At 41.4% G+C, this 23,658-nt stretch overlaps 1 protein-coding gene across 3 annotated transcripts; it reads left to right on the top strand.

The window, feature by feature from the left end:
- Positions 1-81: 81 nt before the first annotated feature.
- On the top strand, positions 82-23,151 carry sae1 (SUMO1 activating enzyme subunit 1). Of its 3 annotated transcripts, none has more exons than XM_039598381.1 (10): positions 82-325; positions 917-1,028; positions 2,106-2,279; positions 11,438-11,583; positions 11,734-11,833; positions 12,440-12,545; positions 18,802-18,946; positions 20,275-20,344; positions 22,858-22,952; positions 23,059-23,150. In XM_039598381.1, exons 1-9 carry the CDS (start codon positions 234-236, stop codon positions 22,948-22,950), a joined length of 1,038 nt encoding a protein of 345 aa, XP_039454315.1. In that variant the 5' UTR covers positions 82-233; the 3' UTR covers positions 22,951-22,952; positions 23,059-23,150. The 3 variants fall into 3 exon arrangements, with proteins under 3 accessions (XP_039454315.1, XP_039454314.1, XP_031595831.1); XM_039598380.1 differs by having other exon boundaries at positions 83-325; positions 22,858-22,976; XM_031739971.2 differs by having other exon boundaries at positions 86-325; positions 22,858-23,151.
- The last annotated feature ends 507 nt before the right edge of the window (positions 23,152-23,658 follow it).

Genomic DNA, 23,658 nt, shown 5'->3' with positions numbered 1-23,658 from the left:
ATTTACAGCATGTGAAAACTACGAATAAGAAAAAATATATATCCTTAAAAAAATTTCGGTAGAAAAAGAGTTCGTTAAAAAAAAAAAAATCTATTGTTTTGTTCTGTCGACGTCATCAGCTAGCGCCTGTTCAGCGGGACCGTCGCGGCATTTGAAACAGCTCCATCTGTAGCTGCACAAAATATTCATTTACCCCGGATTTGCCTTCATTGGAACGAACTGAACTGATCGATATGATCGAGAAGGAGGACCCGGTTATTAGTGAGGAGGAAGCGGCACAGTACGACCGCCAGATCCGACTGTGGGGGCTGGATGCCCAGAAGAGGTCAGTTAGCTCGGGAGGCTAATCGGTGCAGCCGGAGCTTTGACTTGCTGTACTTACTCTGCACCTATTTTCAACAGAGTACATCGTTAAATCTTTCTTTTACAAAAAAAACATAATTAAATGATTTAATTTACGAATGAATAATAAATGTGTTATGTGTTCTTACTTGAAAATATTGATAATTACCTGAGTAGGTAATTTCTGCGATCGCTTCATTCAAACAGATGATGTAAATAATATCGGCACAGACTTCTCCGTGTTCAAACTGGAATTATTACATGTGAATTAACTGTTTAAGGATGCATTTTAGTTAATGCTCACGTGATATTAAAGCTTCAAAAAGACTGCTGAATCTCACAAAATGAAACTTTAGTTTCACTCTTACACGGCTCAGTATCCGTTATTTGTAATAGCTGCTCATTTTATTCTGTCTGAATGTTTTTTTAAGCATCTCTTTAATGTGTCTTTAATGTAGTCAAAATGTTCACAGACCATTTCATTACGATTTTCTTCCAATCAGCACACAATTACTTCTGGAACCGCACAGTCAGCAGTACTTAAACCGGTTTTTAAATTCTGTCTGTATTCCAGGTTGCGAGGGTCTCGAGTGCTCCTGGCAGGTTTGGGTGGTCTCGGGGCTGAAGTGGCCAAGAACTTAATCTTAGCTGGAGTTAAAGGACTCACCTTGCTGGACCATGAACAGGTAAGTACCAGACAGGCACAGCTCAGGTCTCTCTCTTCATCGTTATCCCTGATTAGAGATGTCATTGAAAGAGCAGCAGGAATCCTTTTACACATTTATCAAACAAAACACATTTACTCAAATCCAATAAAACAGTGGAATAGTGGGCGGTCTTATGTGAGAGCTTTAGATTTGCAGTACTAAAAATACACACTAGGTGGTTCCAGTAGCTAGATTTTTTCAAAACTATTGATAAAAAGTGGATTTAAACATTAAAATAACAACAAATTAAAAATGTTTTAAGTACAGCAAAAGATGAAATACAGTGCGTCAAAATGCATAATTTTTATTCAACCTTTTTTTTAATACAGGTAATCCCAAGATAGAAAAAGAATATAAACAGTTGCTTTAGGACTTGGTTCTCCCACTGAAATGTTGCATCCAGAGAAACTGAATTAGTTTTTGACAGAAAGGACGTAAATAACTAATATTCACTTTGAACATTTCCACATCTTGCCATAGAAGATATCTTCTGTTCAAAATTTGAAATGAGGGTCTTTCTTTTTCTTGTCAGTACAATATTTGTCTGATAGCCTCCAACCCCACTCTGTGCATTTTTACCAGTTCAAGGCCAATAAGACAAGACTGATCATGGTTTATTTAAGCAGTTTTTTGTTGTTGTTTGTGTCAAAAACATCAAAGTTCATACAAAAAATGTCCATCTGATAATCTGACGACAGGCCTGTATTATTACGTGTTTGTATCAAATTACATCAAACACCACAATTAAATCTCTTTGTGTCAGTGGCAATTCACATATTTCTGGGAAAGTAAAACTGAACATTGTAATTTAGCTGTTCTGTGATAATTTTATAATGAAAGTTACAGACTTCTGTCTTCTTGTTCCTTGTTCTCTGACACTACATGAGGGCAAAGTGGAGTAAAAATATATTAGATCATATATTATCATAAATATAAATTAACACCTGTCTGTGTGTATTTAGTCTAAAAGGAGATCTGTTATGTGAGCACAACAGCAGTAACAGTTGCAGTAAGAGCCTTATCCAGCTGTGCGCTCCCTGTCGGGGTGTTTTCCAGGTGTCGGAGGAGTCATGCCGAGCTCAGTTCTTGGTTCCGGTCACAGCTCAGGGTCAGAATCGTGCCAAGGCCTCTCTGGAGCGAGCGCAGAACCTCAACCCGATGGTGGAAGTGCACGCCGATCCAGACAGAATCGAAGACAAACCAGACGACTTCTTCCTCCAGTTCGATGCGGTGAGTAGGGATGGGTATCGAAACCCGGTTCTTGTTGAGAACCGGTTCCCACTGTTTCAATTCCTTGGAATTGTTTGCCATTTTTGCAAACGATTCCCTTATCGATTCCAGTCGCCCCGAATGACGTCATCACGTTGCGGAGCGTCATTTACCTGGCAGGGCGCCTAAGCAGCTCAAATGCTCAAAAGTTTGGTTATACTTTATGAGAACAGATGACAACAGGGCAACTTGCAATACTTGCAAAGTAGATATTTCATTTAAGGGAGGAAACACTACGAATATGCAAAAGCATTTGCTCACAAAACACGCGATGACCTTAAATGAATGTCGTGTTTTTAATTCCGCTCTGGACTCGTGAATCTCAACCCAGCAGCAGCGGTAACGTTTGCACGTCCTCTCCCATTAATGCGGCAGGTAAATAATCAGCTAACAGTGCATATTATGTTAGCGCGATCTGCCTTATTACAAAACCTGCCATTACTGTGCATTTAGGTGACCATGATGAGAGAGACAGACAGTCTGGCTGGCTCAGATGCTCAGTTCTCGCTGCAGTCTACCGTTAGCGTTTCCTTTCAGGCCAGGATAGACGAATGTCACCGAGCAGTGACTAAGTTTGTGGTCAAAGACTTGCACCCATTTGTCACAGCAGATGCCCCCGATTTTCGGTAAGTGAATGTGTTTAATTGTAGGCAGGGACATTACTGGATAGTCTTGTGTAATTGCTACATAATAATTTAAGTTATACTTTTTTATTGTTACAGAAGAATATTTATTTTATTATTTTACATTTACAATTTTCTTTCCTGGGGACCCTGTGACACCCCATTGAAGAGCCGTAGGCTGTGGATCTCTTAAGATCTCACTGTTGGGTTCGTAAGGCCATGTTACTCCTAAATTTCTATCTTGTTCAAAGAGAAGATATAAAACAAAGTTCTAAGCTAATCGACCTTAGTGTTCTCCTTTTTAAAAATAAGAATCGATAAGAGAATCGATAAAGAATCGAATCGTTAAACAGAATCGAAAATGGAATCGGAATCGTGAAAATCTTATCAATTCCCATCCCTAGCAGTGAGTTTAACATGCTGACTCCTTTCCTCGCTGACTCCTTTCCTTGCTGCCTCTCCTCTCGTCACCAGAGATGCGAGATAAGGAGGTGAGGCAACAGATTTAAACCAATGAGACATTCTTACCTCAGAGCTGCTGTTTTAAAGCAAATGCCAGTTAAAAATGACACCTGCTTGTCACTGTCATTGTTTTGTTGTTGCTTACTAAGTTGTTTTACCATCTCAGATGCAATGCAGGCACACAGGTGTTCATCAGAGCTTTTATAAAGCCCATTGTGAAAAGATTTAAGTTTTTAACACACTAAGTGTAAAAGATGGAAAGTTTCATCAAATATTTTATCATCTTAAATAAATAAAACAACTTATGAATGAAAGGAACATTTGGTTGTTGTTTCACCTCCCACTGTGGTTTGTGGGAGGTGCTTTCTTGATTCATAGCTTATTAACTGACTACCGAGCGACAGGCCAGAAGATACATCAAGTCTAGTACATCAAGTCTTGTCCAGATCAAATACACTCCTAAAAAAATTAAACACTTTGAAAAAGAATCAGATCTCAACACGGGGAAAAATGGCTACAAGGTGCCGGGCAGTGAGCACAGGGGCCTAAGAGAGGACCTTGGGGCCTCAGGCCAGCCTCTTGAAGTCTGTTTTTGTCTGTTTGGTCAGAATTCACACCAGTGGCCCAGTGGAAGTCACTTTGTAGCTCTGACAGAGCTCATCCTCTTCCTCCTCACCTAAAGGAACAGATACCGATCCTGCTTCTGGGTTACGGGCCTTCTACGGTCCTGTGCAGCTCTCTTAGAGTAACTGTTTGTCTCCTGGAATCTCCTCTATGTTCTTGAGACTGTGCTGGGAGACAGAGCAATAACACACGGCAGTAACACATATTGATGTGCTATCCTGGAGGAGGTGGCCTACCTGTGCAACCTCTATAGGCGCCCAGTATCGCCTCATGCTACCAGTCTTCACACTGACCCTAAACAAATGCAAAACAGTCAGAAAAGATGAGGAGGAATAAAATTTCTGTGGCCTCCACCTGTAAAACCATTGCTGTTTTGAGGGTTGTGTCATTGCTGCCTCTCTAGTGCACCTGCTGTTAATTTCAGTGACCCCAAAACAGCTGAAACTGATTAAAAACCCGCCCTGCTGCTTAACAGACCAGATCAATATCCCAGAAGAAGAACTCTGATTAAAAATGTCCTGTTACATTTTTCAGCAGTGTGACTGACTGACTGTACCTCACAGGTTGACCACTAGACGGCGCTAGTAGACCACGTGGTGCACTGAAACACCTGCGGTGAGATAATGTCTGTAAGGTGTCGAAATGACATGAGCTTCATTGTCCAGCCAGTGAAAATGGTGATGTTTAGAATTAAATGTTACACTGATATAATTAGTTTATAATTATATGCAGATTATACACACAGCCATGCTGCTGTGTATGTGAGGAGAGTAAACCTGAAACTGAACAACCCGAGGAGTTGGAAAGAAGAAGGGCCACATTAACCCCCCCAACCCTAACCCACCTTTCACTAAGACCACACTGACTTAAAGTATCCACCTGTCAAACCACGGTGAGCCCTGTAAGCAGACTTTCCTTGTTGGTGTAGACTTTGCCTGAGGGAATTACCCACACTTCAGACTGTTGCAACATTAAACATGGGGGTACCAGGGGAAGTCCTGAAGCTTTAGGGAAAAGAGCAAACAAGCCGTGGAATAAAAAGACTAAACTAAGCGAATGGATTATTTAACAGCGTCGTTCACTCAGTGAGCCGGCAGAAGGATGTCCGGGTCAGCGAGTTGGTCTCTTTGCTGATTTGGGTGTGAAGAAAATCAAAATCTCTAATCAAAAAGCAGCACAGGACATGTTATTGCATGATACATAACATAAGATCAGGCGGTGCGTCTCATTCCTGTTTGTTTAGTCTGAGTCACCTGTGATGGTTTAATGGCGTTTGGAATGGAGCCCTAAATATTGTCACGCATATTTATTTGAGTTAAAGGAGGAGTTCTTACAGCTGTGTTTTCTTTTTTTTATTAGCTTTTGATTTCTTGGAGTCTTTATTTTATTTCAGTTTAGTGTTTTCATTGTTTTCATTTAGAGTTTTAGATCACCCTGGGTCAACACACCTGAATCACATGATGGTGGAGCATGGAGTTGAGTTGTTTAAATCAGCTGTTTGAATCTGGCAGCTGGCTGCCTGGGGCACTCCTATGTGGAGTTTGCATGTTCTTCCTTTGCCAGTGTGAGTTTTCTCCGGGTCCTCCAGCTTCCTGGTTGTCTTCCTGATTGCTACTTGTCCTGGGTGCCTTTCACCCTACGCTAGGTGGGCTCTGGCGCGCACCCCATTACCAGGAGATCACGAAAACTGGTTCCAGATCAAGACCTTGTTGAATTTTCTGACTGCATCACCAGGTTCAGGAGATACTTTTAACAAGGGAGTAATAGTTACCTTTTTATAGTGGGATTAAGATATTACATTTCTACTTTCCTTGTAATAGAAATTTACTTCCCTCTTTGAGTACATCGTGTAAAATATGATGTCGTGAGTAGCTGGTGCTAAATACCGTGACAGTATTTTTGTGTTGTTGTCAGGAAAAACAAATGAATGATTGCATTTTACATTCGGTTTCATCGCTTAGCGTTATTCTCCACAGGCTCGATCTAAGTTTTATCAGCTGATGGCAAGAATTCATTTGAACACCATCAGAAGAATAACAGATTTTTTTCCCCTCCCGTTGAGCCTGAATCGTCGGCAGTCTTCCTCCCTCCGGGGGTGCTAAATGAGTGTCAGGAGGAGGGAAAGTAGTACAGGAGGAAGACGAGGGTGGGAGCACTAAGACAAAAAAGAGTGAGGACAGGTTGAGAAGGATGTTAGTAGGACAGATGGAGGGAGGACGAAACTTTTAAAGAAGAAAAGGTGAAACAAAAAAAATAGAAATGATTTAAAAAAAGGTGGAAAACAGAAGGGGGTCTCTGCTGCTTTTATCTGCTTCCACTGATGTATCTGTGTGTGGCTCAGCGGGAAGATGGAGGGTGATTAAAGCGGAGCAGTTGGAGTGTGGTCGCAGTTTTCATCTGAGAAGCCCAATTACTGAGGGATGAATACAATAGAAAAGCACACAGTGTCCATCTGTGTGCCTGCAGAGAGCTGCCGACAGTGTTTACAATTCAGACTCTTTGGTTTCAAGTAGGAAAGAAAAGGAAAAATCACACGTCATAACTAACAAACACGCTGATAAATCTGAAATGTATCCTTTTACCGTTTTTTTATTTATGTATTGCTAAAAAATATCATAATTATCTGCATTTTTTTCCTTTAAAGACAATAAATCTGTGCTGCTGTTTTTACAGGGTTTTCCTGTTTTATCTGAGAGTTTGATCAATAAAATGCAGCGTTGTGCACGAGTAAATAAAACTCACAATTAACAAAATGGTTAAAAAATAGATGGTCATTTCCCTCTGGCTCGGTTTGGGGCAGGCACCAAAATTCACCAGAGTTTCTTGTTTAAAAATAAACTCCTCAAACATCAACCTTTGAAAAGGAATCCAAGGTTTTCCAAGTGTGCAAGAGGTTTTTCTTTGGAGGTGTTTCCTCCCGCAGTGGCCCAAACTCTTCAGTGTTCGGCCGAACTGAAACATCTGGCTATAGAGAGCCTCTCATGGTTATTTCTGATTCTGCTCTTATTTATAAAACATTTCTACACTCACCCAAAAAGATTTCAGCCTTGCCCCAAAGGTGAATCTCTAACTATTTTATTTTTATTTAAGTGGACTTAAATGTACTTAAGCATGAAATGGTATTTGATTAATGTAAAGGTAAAACACTGGCTTAGACTCACTGCCTAATCTGTATGCCGATGAATCATGCTTCATTTCCCAAAGGCCAATTATGAGGCAGAACAAACCCAGTCGTGTTCTCAGAAGTTCTTATTTTTGCCTCCCTGTTATTATTCCACAAAGACGCTTTTAGCAGCTATGTGTTTGGTCCTGCATGCGTCTCTGCTCCTAACTTTATTTTTCTACATTTCCTATATTTGGATGTAAACAAAGCCTAAATGATGCTATTACAGTGAAAACACAGGCACACATTAAAATACCCGTGGTTATCTAATATGAAAAACATAAACGTTTCAAACATTTTCTTTGGACACTGGTTTGGTTGCATGCAGCTTGTTTGTGAGCAGTAAGAGGTCATGCATTTGTTGAAACCTGGAAACCACCAGCTATCGTCTGCGTTTGATTTAGCTTTTAGTCAGCTTTATCTGCCATTTATCCTGAACAGGATATCCAGGCTACTGTGGGGCGTTTCACTTTGTAAAAGCACTCTGACCTGTGCAACAGTGCATACTGTGAAACGTATAACTGCTAATCAGTGTGTTCATTGGACTATAGTTATGACTCAGTTAAACACTGGAAAGTAATTAATGCTGGAAGTATTCAAAAACGCCGTATGTTTTCATACAATGGCTCACCTATTTAGAAGTATTTATCTCACAGCATGCAGAGTGTTCAGAGCATAAGTGGCCTGCGCGCGCGCGTGTGTGTGTGTGTGTGTGTGTGTGTGTGTGTTTGGGTTTGATTTTGTTTGTCTACTACTCGACCCCCGGGGGGCGCTTTAGTCTCTTTTTTCTCAGGTTTATTGAAATTGTTTTCCGTGAACCATTTTTTGCAGTTTGAAGCTGAAGTTTTTACATATTTTCTGACTACGTTAGTTTAGAGAGTAAAGTTTATTTTCACATCCGTTTTTTGACACAACACTACACCGAATGAATCGCCAGTTTTCTTGATTAACATTTGACTAACGTGGCAGGTTACTCATACGAAGATTCCCATTATGAAAGCAGTTTGTGCAGCTGCTCGCGCCTGTTGTTGCTCTTTCTATTAGAGGTGAAATGGGGACATTTCGTTTTAATTGCTGGGTTGTGTTTTCAGCTATCGGCCGTCTTGCAGATAATGTGTTGTACTGTACAGCTTGTCATACTGTGGGTGTGTAAATGATAATAATTATTTGTTATCTCGAGACTCTTCAAATCTCCAGAGAGTGTTTTAAAAACACTGGTCTTGGAGCCCCGGTCTGCCCGGTGCGATGAGGGGGTGTCGGCATCCGTCTTATCTGTGGGTTTAGGGTGTTTTGCGTGTTCTGTACTGGGTCAGTTGGATAAGGTAGACCCAGCCCACCGGTCAGTTGTTTACAGTCATACATGAGCCCACTCTGGTTATATCATAGCCCACTGCGTCTCTCGCCACACAATCTGATATCCTCATGTTGGTGTTTTTTCCACGACTTCATATCATCATCGCTCCAGGAAGTTTGGCTTTGCTGCTTCAAACACAGAAAGACATTTTAATACATGATTAACACTGTAAAAAGGTGGTGTTTTTTTGTTTTTTTGTTTTTAGGTTTTGTGCCAAGAGCCACCCAAACTGAAACCTAAAACTGAAAATATTTTTTATGATGATTCCACTGGGTCTAAAATAATAATTCTGCTTTTGCTTCTGGTTTCACAAAGGACACCAACTCAAGTGTTGTGGGTGAAAATCATTTGTTTAACCCTTTCACCCACCACAACCTACACTTCCTCTGCTGCAAGAGTCGCCACAAGACTCAAATAATGAGGCGCCCAAAAAAAAAAAAAAAACCAGTTAACCATAAAAATATAAATGACTAAATACATAAATAAATAATACGCCAAACAAGCAGCCAGGGCTTGTGTTACATGTAGTGTTTTATATTCATTCAGTAAATGTAAAAGTATTAAAGGTGGTGCTGGATATTTTAGATTACTAGGAAGTGCAGGTAAGTGCCTGCTTTAGTATTTTTTCCCTAAGGATGCCTCTGTGGTGTCGCATCAACATGATTGGTCAGTTTCAGCGATGATCCCGTAGCAACACCAACACAAAGACATCAAAAACACCATCAGTCAGCCTGGCTTTCATATAGTACACTGTGTCACTTTAATGACTTTAATCTCGTTTCACTCGGGTAGTAAACTGCTGCAGTAGGTGTGTCTCGAGTGTTTTGGCAGCTCACCAGCTGCTGTTCAGCATCTCTGTTGTTCCAAGAATGAACATGCAGTGAAAGTTTCAGGTGGTTTTATTGTTTTTTTAAAGGGGGATTAGAGGTGATTTTTAGAAGTAAAATAACTTCTTTTGGAACCTAATGTTTCTAAGCAGTTGGGTCTTTCCACGTAAAACCAGTAAATCTGAGAAATGTCCTCAGAATCAGTGGATTTTATTTTATTTATTTATTGTATAACAGCTTCATCATTTAAATTTTACCTTCACACAATGAAAATTGCGAGGGTTGTAAGTAAGTGCATACAGTTGGGTCAGAATTTATTATTCTGAATTAACGTTTTTCAACTTGTCACAGTCTAATTACTGTAAGATTTTATCTACAACTGCAGTAATTTAATGTCTGACATAGAGATGAAGTTTTGTAGGCTTATGAAGCCTATAAATAAGGAAGAAAATAAGATGACTTATGACAAAATTTCCACCCACCGCTGTGTTCTTCAAGAGCCTGAACCTCAGAAAGTATTTATAGTATGAAGGTCAAATTTGACACAAATTCATTACATATAGTGACGGTCTTGTACTATTGATTAATAGATGTTTTTCATAGAATGTTTATATTAATGGGAAATCCAGCGTATTCCTTTTGAAAGCCTGGTGCAGCCCAGAATAAGCAGCTGACGTGGTGTCATGTTTTTTCAAGAGCAGCTTACTGGGGCATAGGTCTGAATTTATGGTGTGCAAGTTGCACATGTTATGGAAAGAAGTGCACAAAATACAAAAACAGCCAAACAGGATGCAAAAGAGGGTAGAAGTTCATGCTGAATATACAGTAAATTTAAGAATTTTCCATTATTCTGCTTGGCCTGAGTGTCTCATTTTAATAAAACAAAAATATTTTCTTTAATCTCTGATAAATATTCATGTTTGTTAAAGGTATACCGTCACAGAGGAGTTTTTCTAGGACAGGATAAAAATAAATAACAGTGCAAAGACAAAACTTCCAACGACTGCGGAGTGGGAGTTACAGTCATATGTTTCAACCAGTGCAAAAAAAAGTGTAGAGATTTTAGAGTAAATGTCAAATTTTCGATAAAATGTATGACAAATTTCCCCCTAACAGTAACCATGATCATATGACTTGAAAGTTGTTTGTGTCTCCGTCTGAGAGTGTTACGAAACTGCTCGGTGAGCCCTGAAGAAAAACTGCTTTGTTATCAGTAACTGGAAAGATTTGCTCGTTAGCCTTCAGGTTCTGATGATTGAGATCAAGATAAGATTGGGAAAACGAGGAAATTGAGTGGGAGAAAAGACTAGATTTTAGTAGAACGGGATTAGAAAGGTCACATGAAAAGGAATCTACATTTTCAACCTCATTTTTGCAAATTGTAGGATTTGTATCATGCTCATTTCCACCGCAGTAGGTTTACTAAAGTATGACTCAAAGATCATAATAATCCTAATCCTTTTCTCATACTGGTGCAGCCTCCAGTTCATCCTCTGTCTGAAACAAGCTTCTCCAACTCCTTCCCCTTTAAACAACTTTTATTCTGATTGGCTGCCCCTCACAAACAGATGGTTTAAATATGCTCGAGATGACCTTATTAGGGATATCTGCACTCAGTGTCATCACAAAGAGCCCAGGGTAGAAAAAAGCTGTCTGAAACGGAGCATTTAGGTAAACCTGAGATTTGTACTCACTGGGATTAATTGTACATATGTTGATCTCATTATGGCTCTCTTCCAGAGCATGTCTTTTATCCTGTTTTCCTTCTCTCACCCCAAAAGGTCCCAGCAGATGGCCGCCCCTCCCTGAGCCTGGTTCTGCTGAAGGTTTCTTCCTGTTAAAAGGGAGTTTTTCCTTCCCAGTGTCACCAAAGTGCTTGCTCATAGGGGGTCATATGATTAACTTACAATATAAAGTGCCTTGAGGCGACTGTTGTTGTGATTTGGTGCTGTATAACTACAACTGAATTGAATTGAATTAAATTAAATTATTTCAATATCTGAATCCCTAATGAGCCTTTAACCCTTTGTTTTTGTGTTTGTTTTGGGAATTGTTTTGTCCCTCAGGTGTGTCTGACAGGCTGCTCCAGAGACCTGATGATACGGGTTGACCAGCTCTGCTCCAAACACAAGATCAAGGTCTTCTGTGGAGATGTCTACGGTTACTACGGTTACATGTTCTGCAACCTGGGCCAGGCACACAACTATGTCGAGTAAGTGCAACGGGGGCAGGTTTTATTCCCAGTTTGTGGGAATAAAGCTGGTCGTTGTGTGTTTTGTGTATTGTAACACAGCCTCAGACATAATAAGAAACCTTTCCTTGTCTTCATTTTTACTTTCTTCTTCTTGTTTCTTCTTTAAAGGGAGAAACCCAAAGTAGTAAAACCCAGCGGTGAATCCAACGACGGCCCGGAGGCAAAGAAAGCCAAAGTCGACCCCAACGAGACCACCATGGTGAAAAAAGTACGTGCACAATTATCAGCTGATAATAAGGCAGAAACATCAAACTGAAAGAACTGACATAAAAAAAGATATATTTTAACTTAGACAAAGAGATGTATTAGCAATCCTGCCTTTAGTAAAGTGAAGGAATATTCAATATAACAGCAGTTACCCTCATTTTTATTTCTTTCTTTCTCAAAGGTTCAAACTAAAATCGATTCTCTTTCTAATTTATGGTTTTAAAAAGGGCTTTTATGATATCACATTAGCAATAACAGTATCAGACAAATTAAATACTCTCTTTTTGAGGAATGAAACTTTTAACTGGAAAATAACATAGAAAAAGAACTGTTACATGCTATGTCATAGTCATTGATGAGATCATATTTCTATTACTGGCACATTCTGGCAGCGTTCTATTAAATCGGAGGTTGTCATCACAGTCCTATTTTAAAGCGTTTACTGTTTGTCTTTATTTGGCTTTAATAATAAGAAATGCAAATAAATGGCTTTTCCTGACAAAATGTCACCCAGATATAAATCGCTTTTTATTTGTCCTAAAAACAAAGAACAAACAAATCAGTTCAAAACCTATTCACTCCATATTGATCTTCTCCAACCAATCAGACGGCCAGTTTTTGCACTCTGAAGGAGGCTCTGGAGGTTGACTGGACAAGCGAGAAGGCCAAAGCGGGTCTCAAGCGAACACCAGTGGACTACTTCCTGCTCCAAGGTACCTAAAGCTGTTTTTGTTTCCAAATGTGGGATGATTGAGTTTTTAAATGTAAAAATAAACTTTCCAGCATCATTTTTAGCAAATCTGTTGTAGTAACAGCTGATAATTTTTCAGTTTGTGAATTGAGTGAAATTATAATCAGAATATCCACATGTTACTACAGAAAATTATAAAGATGTTTGAAGTCTGTTTAACAGTTTCTGGCGTGTACTACTTTTAAACTTTGTCTTTAAAAATGACCATTTTAATTCTGCATAATTATTTCTCATGTGTATGAATAATTTTCTAAAAAAGTTTTAGCCTTTAAAGATTTTGCGAAGAAGTTGCAAATGTTTTTTTTATTTTATTTTATTTTATTTTAATTCTCCTTTAGGTGATGTTGTTTCATTAGCATGTACATTTTAATTGCATAAAAGAGCTGAATATTTGTTGCATTTCTGTGGCAGGCAAGATTTCCCATGCATCGATTTGGGCAAATAACATAAAGAATCCTGAAGGGTTTAAAAAAGTATAGAAAATGGAAACTGAAAAAGCGTAGGATCCTGCAGCTAGACTGAAACACATACCATTAACATGCAAAAATCACTGTTCCAGTTTAGCTGATGAAATATCACCGCACATGCGTGGAAAGTCATGTCCATAAAGCGTGGTAAATGTCATCTAAATATAAACGCCAGTGGGATTTAAGCAAGATTGTCTTCTAGATAAAACACATTAACTTTAGATTTTGTCAAATACATTCGGTAACTGTTTGAAAATAAAGAATATTCTTAAAACACAGCGATGGTATACTGCTCCAAATGATATATTGGAATCATTTCTGTTAAATGCTTCATAACCATGGGCCCAAATGAACATTTTGATCCATGAGATAAATTTACCTTCCTGTTTTTCAGGTTATTTATGTGTGTCTGATGACCTTCTCCACAGAGTTGTTATTGTCCCTCCTGTCACCTGGCCCTGCACCATTCCCACACTCTGCACGCTAGTTTCCATCACAAGCTGTCCATGGCCAGTCATGTGCACTGAGCGTAGAACAGAGAGTGGCCCGACACCTACACGGCATGACAACAAGCATATCAGAACAGGAAATACAAAGAAAACTATTAAAGGTGTTAACTCAGAAAACACTTGTGTGCATAAATGCACTAAACCACAGTTTATGGGAAATTACACTGGATGAACTGATCACAAATATTAACCACAATGCGCTACGTTCAAAACGTTTCGTAGAATTTCCCCATGGGGCTGCGTCGGTAAGGCCATGCAGCGTAAAAATCTGCCAAATCAAATATGCTGAGCTACCTGCTGTGGAGATCCCTTGTGAATAAGGGAGCTGCTGAGAGTTATAGAGTTTGCAGTTACACTCTATTATCAGCATTTTATTTGTATTTTATTTTTTTGCAAAAGTCAGTTAACATTGATGACTAATGCTGTCATAGACTAGACTAAATAAAATTAATAAAACTGGTATTTTATTAATAAGCTTTTAAATACTGACCTGGAATGATTTCAGAGTTTAAACATCTAAGTGTGTTTTAATCAAAGACGTTTTTACGTGGAATACACACATGAATGATGCTTTCATATTCAAGCTGTAGAACAGTTTTACTCACAAAGGACAAACTTATTATTAACCCCTCTCAGTTCCATTTTGGTGGAATTGATGGGGGCTGAGTCGGACCGATTGAGGCCGGTTTGTGAGGAAGTCTTTGATCCAGGAGCAGGCGGCAGGGCGGGATCTGAAGGTGGTCCAGTTTGAAGGTGAGGATGTCTGGGATTATGGTGTTGAACGCTGAGTTGTAGTCCACGAAGAGCATCCTCACGCAGTTCTTCCTCAGCGTTCTGTGAAGGGTGATGGTGATGGCATCAACTGTGCTCTGTAAGCAAACTGGTGAGGGTCGAGGGGGGCGGGGGGTAGACAGTCTCTGATGTGCCGAGACACTATCTGCTCGAAATACTTCATGACTACAGACGTGAGGGCTACAGGTCTGTAGTCATTGTCTATACCAGTCTTTTTGTGAGTTCTAGTGGAGGCCTACAGACAGGTGGGAAAGGTGGCATGAATCAGGGAGAGGTTGAACAGCCTGGTGAGGATCCCTGCCAGTTTGTCTGCACAAGCTTTAACCACACCCTCTGAGATACCTCTCCTGGGGTTCACCGCCTTCAGTCTCCTCCTGACGTCATGTTCCTTTAGGGAGGGGGGAGGGCCGGTCTCAAACCAAGCAAAGAGCTCCTCTGGAGTTTGAGGTTACTGTCGGGGGTTGGGGGGCTCTGGCCTTTGTAGTTGTTGAATCATCAGTCCTCATCGATGCATACCTTCGTCCAGTAGCCCACCTTACATCGATATATCCTGGTACCTCAAAACCTGATGCAGACTTTAAGTTGGATGATATCTGAGGTGCTTCAGTTGTGTATCTCTTGCTCATATTCTGAGGTAGACGTTAGCACTGGATCTTAGCGTGGGGATCTTTACTGGATGCATAGCCTGGCTGGGATTTGAGTTCATGATCTATTGTTCCAAAGATCGTAATCCCTAATTTTATCATCTCAGGCACACAGTTCTGACTGTGAGTCCAAAAGCTCCACCCACTTGTGTTGGACAGCCAATCAGAAGAAAGTTGACTTAAAGAGGGAGGGGCTAAAATGGCTCATTTCAGACAGTGCAGCTCCTCCACGCATCCTCTAAGGCAGTGGTGTCCAAACCCAGGCCTCGAGGGCCAGTGTCCTGCAGGTGTTAGATCTGTCCTTGATCCATCACAGCTGATTTAAATGCCTAAATGACCTTGTCAACATGTCTTGAAGTTCTCCAGAGGCCTGGTAATGAACTAGGTGTGTAGACCCAGGGTGAGATCTCAAACCTGCAGGACACCGGCCCTCGAGGCCTGGAGTTGGCCAAGGCCTGGTGTAAGATAACTATTTTGATCAGTGAATCATGCAAAGCTACTTTATTAGAGCCCAACAATAAAAATAAGGTTCTGAAAAAGAGCATTAGAGATTCCCCTTTGTCTCACACCCACTCACAGCAGCCACATGCAGTCATGTGACAGTGGCTGTCTGCTTTATTTGCTTACTAAACAGTCAACATGCTCCTCAGTTTCTCATCTCGTTCAGGGGGATTTTGCATTGAGGCAGTCTTGTCTGGTTAATTTTAGTTTTTGCCAGCCGTCATGGCCTTTAGTCTAATAACACCCCATCTGAAACCCACCTACCCGCTGCAGCCTCGCCCTGTCTTCAGTCTGCTGAGTTTCAGGCTAATTTCTGAGTGGAAACACCACCTAGTTGTTGTTTTTTTGTTTTGTGAAGGCGAGATGGGAGGCAGTGTTATTATTCGTCTGCTGTTGCTATAATTGGAAGTTGTGGTGGTTGTTTGGTGCCACCAATGAGGAAGTGGCTCTTCCTCTGTTATAACTGCTTCCTGTCTCACTAGGAACAGTCGAGAGATGTGAACCGTGTGTAGGGTGTATGCGTTTGTCTTTGCTTTTATCATCTCTTTAATTCCTCTTTTTATTTAAGATGTAGTCAGAGGGGAAAAAAATTGACCAGCAGAAGATAAGATGACACTTGAAGTGTTTCCTCCTTTAAAAAAAAAAAAGTCTAACTTTTATCTGCAAATAAGGCTTTAATTACCTTTAAAATCAGCCTCACAGAGATTTCTGAATAGTTTTTCTTCTCTAAAATTATCATTTAATATCATATATGAAAGCCGCATGCATCCAACAACTGGGAGAAGCATCAATTCAAATAAAATTGGCTATTCAGCCAAGATTTTTGCAACATGGCTGAAACCTGTACTACAAATGTGTGTGAGGCGTTTTGTATTTTGTGCAGAAAGTATTTCACACTTCAAAGGATGCGATTTCAAATTCAGCTTCCAGTGTAAGCTGTTTCATTAAGTTAGCTCAGTGGTTCTCAAATAGTGACTCGAAATCAGGTGTGCCGTGGAATTTTGTGACAGCGGTACATCATGAATGCAATACATAACAGCACAAAGGGTATCAGTACTTTATATGGACTGATACAAAGTACTCTAACGCAATCCTTTAAAAAGCTCCTGTCATCGAGAACTCGTCGGTTTGCACAACTGTCGACTGCGTGACGCATCAAAGGCCCCAACTGACAGCGAGGAGGTTAATAACGGGAAAAGGCATTGCTTTCTTGTGAGGAGCAAACTAAAGACAACAGAAAATGTGTCATAAATTCTACATGTCTTATGATTTCAGCTGAAGCAAGGATGTCAGTAGCGCTCCACCCTGTTGGATCATTAGGTAATGCCAAACAATGTGTCAATCAAGGTAAAGAGGCACGTGGAAACCAAATGTCCCTTATAAGAGGAAGTTTTCAAGAGATTTCACTGGAGGCAAAGTATATATTAGTGGTGTGGGTGCAAAAGATAAATGAATAAATACGAGTATTTATCCTTCTGCAGAGTGCTGTTAGATTTAGTACCATTAGAAAACCACCATCCACCCACACTCGACACTCCAGTGTGTCCTCCATGTGTGGTAAGATATGCCTCAATCACCTCAGGTGCCCAGGAGACATCCCCAGAACCACCTCAGCTCTTTTTAATGTGATCTCATCATCACCCTATCTGTTAGGGAGAGGCCCGAACCAATCAGAAAGCTCGTTTCCACGGTCCTAGTCTTTGCTCACTACCCAGAGCACGTGGTCAGGAAAGTAACGTAGACTGCCGACCAGTCAGCAGCTTCGCTTTTACACTCCGCTCTCTTTTCACCACAACATCCTCATCGCTGCTGACGCCGCACAAATCCACCTGTCAGTATCCCGCTCCCCTCACTCGTGAAGTCCTCCACTCAGGGCAGCAACTCATCCCTGACTCAACGTGAGCACTTCAGCCTTTTCCTGCTGAGAAACTGTCTGAGAACATTAGAGTACCTGCATGCATGTTACATTCAAAGCTCACCAGTTTTTGTGTTAGAGGTCTTGATGATGGAGGGGTTTCTGGAGTTTCATGTAAACTAAACTAAACTGTTGTGCTTTGTTTGTGGTTTGTTTGTGTAAACAGTCTAATTTATTTGTTTTAGTCAATTTCAGAGTGGAAATGTTATTTTTCTCTTTCACTTGCTGCAAAAGTAAAAACCAATGAATAAAAGAAGAGCTTGTTAGATGATGTCGAGGCTGTTTTACGTAGATAATGCGACCGATATGTTGTTGTAATGTGTTTGGTGTGCCGTGGACACAAAAAGGTTTAGTTGTAGGTGCTAATATGGACATAACATGGCCAAACTACCAAGATGTCTTAAATCTGAGGTGTACATGTAACAAAGAATAGGTTCATATCCACCTGCCTACCTCTGCCAGATGAACATGATTCTCTGTCCATTGTTTTTGATCTGAATGTGCAGGATTTGGCATTAAGGACCATCTCGAGCATTTCCCCTCCTCTCTAATCTGTGATGGTATCACTGCTGCCTGTGTATGTTCAGAGATGGTATCTTTGTTCCATCCATGTTCACATTATTATATTGTGTTATGAAATTCAGTTTGATTTCCTTCCCGAGCGTGATGCCATTTGTACCAGCCTGTAACTTTCTACTAACAAAGTTTCACTGATAAAGGGCAGAGCCGAGGTGTGAGAATGATTCATCGCTGCTACATGTGAGCATGTACTGTGTGTGCGGTGTGCCACGCTGGTGGAAATGGCCGTGGGAGGACTTGACTTCCTCATGTGGTTTTAAGTTAATGGACGAACAGGAAATACGGGGGCGAAGTGTTGATGTGTGCATCTGTGTGGTGCAGCTGGAGAAGTCGGTTGTTGTTTGAAATATTGCACATGACCAAATAGTTCGTGCTTTTGATTTTTAATTTCTCAATCGGTCCTAAAGCCGACACAGGAAAGAGTTTTGGTTTTTTTTTTCATCTTTCTCGCTCTGAGAGGCAGACTTAATACTTCCTCTGTGATCCTGTGCAGGTGGATGTGTGTTGCACCCAGGAGTCTGTGACTGCGCGCTCTTAATTTGATGTGGGGGAAACGTGGGCCTAATCGGATGAAATGGTTGATGGTGCAACCACATACTGATGTTATCCTGGTTCAAAGGGAGCAGCAGGGGAGATGTTGTCTTTCCATAAGATGATAATTCACTGTGGAAGTCACTTGAAAGCGTGATGTAATTATAAATGGCAATAGTGCAATAGATTATGTGGAAAATATTGCCTTAGTTAAATGGTTTAAACTTCTTTCCTGCGTCTCAACTGTCATTTCTTTCCTCCCGTCTGCTGCTCTCCACAGTTCTGCTGAAGTTTCGTACCGACAAAGGCCGTGACCCCGACCCGCAGTCCTTTCCAGAAGACAGTCAACTCTTGAGGCAAATCCGCGACGACGTCCTCGAGTCCCTGTCATTGAACAGCGACCTTCTGAGTGACGACTTCATCAGGTGACTTTAAATTTACACAAGTCGATTCAAAATAGATCCTCTGCTCTTTCAAACACAAACACACCAAACGTCCCCTGCTGGGGGGGGGGGCAGACATTATTTTATATAATCAAGCTGAATGTACTTTTTTAGACGGTTGCATCCACCTTCCTCACTTTGACCCTCTTGTTGGCCATAATGCCCCTCCATGCATCTCTTCTGTGACCTTAAGGAAAGTTAAATCTCTAAACAGGACCATAACTGTGCATGCAGCCTTTATTTCTTTACTAATTTATAGATTTATCAGTAAAATGTGATCTCTGCAGAGGCACTAGTTGCAGTTTAATGTCAGCATAAACAGCGATCCACCACAACATAAAATCTCTGAATAACGTTGAAGGTGTTTGCTTTTCCATATTTACTGCCACATGGGTGGATGTTCATATTAAAGATGATCAAAATTTCAAATAATGAGCTCACTGTATGTAGAATACCTGTGAAATCCTTTTTGTCTGCTATAAAAATGCTTTTCAGAAGGCCCAGTGTTCATGAGAAGCTAGTCTAGTAGTTCAAGGATAAAACTACTGAGCTGGAAATTGCAATAAGAAGTTCACTTTACTGATCCCAGAACAAGTCTGAAGTGTTAGCCAAGCTTTCAAACTCTTCAGACTCCAACCCAGACAATGCCAGACAGCATACATGTACACACACAGCAGTATAGATGTGATTTTAATGTCGGGGCTGAATAGATGGCTTGCATGGCTGTTATCAGCTGTTCCAACAAGAAAATTCAACTTTGAAAAACGTGCACACGGGCACAGGGGCCGATGAAGACTCAGCAGCTGGCTCTGATTAAAGGCCGACTGTTAGCTGCTCTCAGTCTGCAGATGAGTTTCCTGGCTGTAATTCCACCTTCACTGCTTTTGATTTTTGACACGGTGGGTTGCCAGGTTTTGGCTTATAAACACAAGCTCATTAATCCACTGCTACACCCTCACATCCACCCTGATGGCAGAAAGAAGCACAGTAATGTTAGCTTTTCTCAAAGTCTCTCTAATCAATTTCACACCAGTGTTTTGAGACCAAATGACATCACCTGGGGGAGGGGGCGATGGCAAACCGATTTACCCAAACACACATGCTTCTAGTGTCAGTGAAAAGACGTTTATTTAGTTCACATCAACCATAGCAAGACAAATAAATCAGCTGGCAGATGAGCCTATGGAACATATTTTTTTTTCTTCGTTTTGTGGCTCTTGTGCTCTTTTTTTAGTTACTTAGTTAGTCACTTCCTTAGCGTTACACTTTCTATTTAGTGGTTAATGTTTCCTTGCACTGTTTATCCTCAGCTACTGCTTCTCTGAGATGTCTCCAGTGTGTGCAGTCGTGGGAGGAGTTCTGGGACAGGAAGTTGTTAAGGTGAGGATGTAAACATGAAGATTTTTGGGGCAGTGTGCAAATTGCACACAGAATTGTATGAATCTTGCAGCTTCAGGAAACGTTGTGAAAGGGCTGATGTCATCCCCTCTGAAGCGTCTAACGGTATTCAGTCGGTGACTTTGTGATGAAGACGGCAGGTCTGGTGTGTCAGCTGACATGTGGCCACTCGGCTGGTCGCTGGGTTGGATCCAGAGAAACGGCGGCGGCTCTGCTCAGTGCAGAAGCGATTTTCGCTGTGACCACAGTGCAGCTCTGTGTGACGCTCTGGCAGCAGCCGTTTAAATGGAGAGATGATTTGTACTGTTCTCAAGCTGAACGCCGTAATAACCCCATTCATAAAAGAAGCTAATGAAAGCTGTTAGTGGGAAAACAAAAAGAAGACAAGCGACTGAACGGTGACACCAACACCTTTCCTACAGTCAAGCCTGTTCTGTTGTTTTAATTCCCTCAGGATAATCAGTTTATTAAAAATAACAAAAGCTCCTTTAAACTGTGCCAAAATCTATGCAGTGAAATATCTCACAGAGCAATCACTCTTTTCTTTGTTTCTACATGAATCAGTTTGCTGATAATCAACAGTACTTGACATAAATTCAGCTGATCTCCTCTTCAACTCCTCCTCCTTGGGCGGCACTGCAAGATTTCCAGCCTCCATGTTTAGATCCCTCTGTGGAAGACTTGTTCTGTGCACTCTCAGACTTCACCATGAACCTCAAACTGCAGCACGGAGGTGCTCTCTTCAAAGACATGCAGTTGGTGAGGTTAGGTTCATAGGTGATTCTAAATTGCCCAGAGATGGGAATGATTGTCTGTCTCTCTGTGTTCGCCCTGGGTCAGACTGGCCACCTGTCCAGGGTGTACCCCGCTTCTCGCCCTATGGCAGCTGGGATAGGATCTAGTCCTCCTGCCCCAGAATTGGATATGTGGAAAAAATTAATGGAATATTGGAAATTGACCTGACTTTCTCTGTTTCTCTGCTGACATCACACCAGTCCACCTTGCTCTGTAACCCACTCTCTGACAGAACAGTGAGTTTTTTGACAGAGAACCATGTTGCCAGATGTGGAGATGCAGACTCTCATCCAGGCAGTGACCTTCAGAGTTAATCAACAGAACACAAGCAGGAGTACTATCCAGTGTTTCCTAAAATGCACACACTGATCACTCGAGCTACGCCTTAAGGTCCTGTCCATAAATATAACGAACAGATCTGAGGACAAAGGGCAGCTCAATGAGTCCAAAACTCACTGAAAATGTGCTTGAGTTTGCACCAGATGTTCTCAGCTCTCACTTTGAGCATACAGGGACCCAACAGCTCATAATAGCTTTGGATCAGCTCTCAAACTTCGCACAGTGCAGCCCACAGGTGTCCCAGGGATCGCCCAGTTTTCACCATTCCTGAAGTTCCCAAAAAATGTGTAGATTGGGTGGTCAAACTCCCATACTTCCTCCAGAAGTTAGAGGGATTATGGGAATAATGTTATAGTCAATGATGCTATAGTGATTTGATGCCTGCATGTTTCTCCCACTGAATACAGCATCCAGATCAGAATCTGGGAGTTCTGCTGTCACATCCCGATGGAGACCGTTCAGGCTAAAGCTCCTGAACTGTGTCAGTCTTCACTCGTCAGGTGCCCTAGTTGCCAGATTTGACTCTCTGTGACTTTGTCCTATTCCCAAACTCGAAATTCGACTCAGAAAATCACCATTTTGACGCCTGGGAAGAGATCAAAGGCACATTGCAACGCAAAAAGCAAATCCGGGGCATCCAGGGAAGGACAGCCGTAAGAGCTGCAGGGCTGCTCAAAGCAACAGCCTTTAAGGAAAGATCACCTGGATTTAAATTGATATTGTATAAGTGAAGTCAGGGAGCTTTCTAAGTCTTTAGTATGATTATTGCTTACCAGCAACTCTTGTGGTTAAACCCAGCAGTCAACATGTTGCCTGTTTTTTGACCCAGAAACATTTCAGACAGGCACAGTTAAGATTAGAAACCTGTCTTTCTTTCTGGGGTGAGCGTAGGGCGACCTCCGGCTGACACAAATAGGCGAGTTCATTTCAGGGTGAGTGTGTGAGACAGGCCGGGGGGGAAAAGAGAGGACAGACAGTTCAGAATCAGGCTGCGTTATATTGGCACAAGGCCAACCTGCTGTCTGGATGATGATGATGATGATGAAACCTGCTGCAACAGCCAGACTGATGTCTCTCACAGTGAATCTGTCTTATTTCTCTCGCACACAGAAACATTAACTCCATTTATGAACTGAAGAACTGACAGAAGTGTGACAGGCTCTAGTCAAGTTAAACCCCGGCATTGAAAGGGTCTTTGAAACTTTGTTAGCTGCAGTAGAGTATTTCATCCTGCTGACGGAGCATGTGGAGGTTTTATTTCTCACAGATTTGTAGACGAGAGGCCGAACTTTTACAAACAGCCACTGTAGTTCCTCTTTAAATAACATAACATAACATTTTTCTTCCCTCTTTGTCTTCAGGCCCTCTCTCAGAGAGACGCTCCTCACCGCAACTTCTTCTTCTTCGACGGTCGTAAAGGCAATGGCGTGGTGGACTACTTTGGACCAAACTGAACGTGTCAGGCTACGCCGGTTTACAGGCAAACTTCAGTTTGTCCTGTCTGATTATTTATGGCAGCGCTTGTTCTACTCGTTCAGTTTCTTTTCTTTCTTTTTTTACAGTTGGATCCATTTCGCCCCAAAATCTGATACAAGAACAGCAGGATGTTTTTTGTTTTTTTACATTTGTTAATAAAACATTGTGTAGTAAAATGTTTCAGCCTCTCGTGTCTGCTTTTTATTAAATCTTCCACCAAACTATAATGATGATTCTCCTTCCTTTGCTGCTGGGGACATTTTAAAGTCCAGGACTTGAGCTGCAGTGTTGCATCGGCATGAGAGAGAAATCACACGCAGACTAGATTCATGGCTGATATCGGTGTGGTTTATCTGAAGGGGAGAGACAACCAACAACACCAACAACACATGATGTCTCGCAGAGTGTATGACTGTATTTGGTCATAGCCTCCCGTCGCCTGACATGTGACTCATCCAGCCAAACATGGTGGTGTAGTGAGTATGTCACAGCGCAGCAAAGAAATAGGAAAGGGCGGTGGCTGCCATTCAAATGAGCCGTGACATAAAGTCACAGCATTTCCTCTCTTATGCCCCAAAACAGGGCAGCAACAACAGAGCATTAGCACAGAAAGGCAGCATCATTACATCAGCCACTGGGTGTGGTGTTTATGTTGCTGCCCTCATACCTGTGAAACCTGATGCTCA

This window comes from Oreochromis aureus, linkage group 14, assembly GCF_013358895.1.
Source record: "Oreochromis aureus strain Israel breed Guangdong linkage group 14, ZZ_aureus, whole genome shotgun sequence".
NCBI lineage: Eukaryota > Metazoa > Chordata > Actinopteri > Cichliformes > Cichlidae > Oreochromis > Oreochromis aureus.
This window is presented reverse-complemented; position numbering and strand designations above follow the sequence as displayed.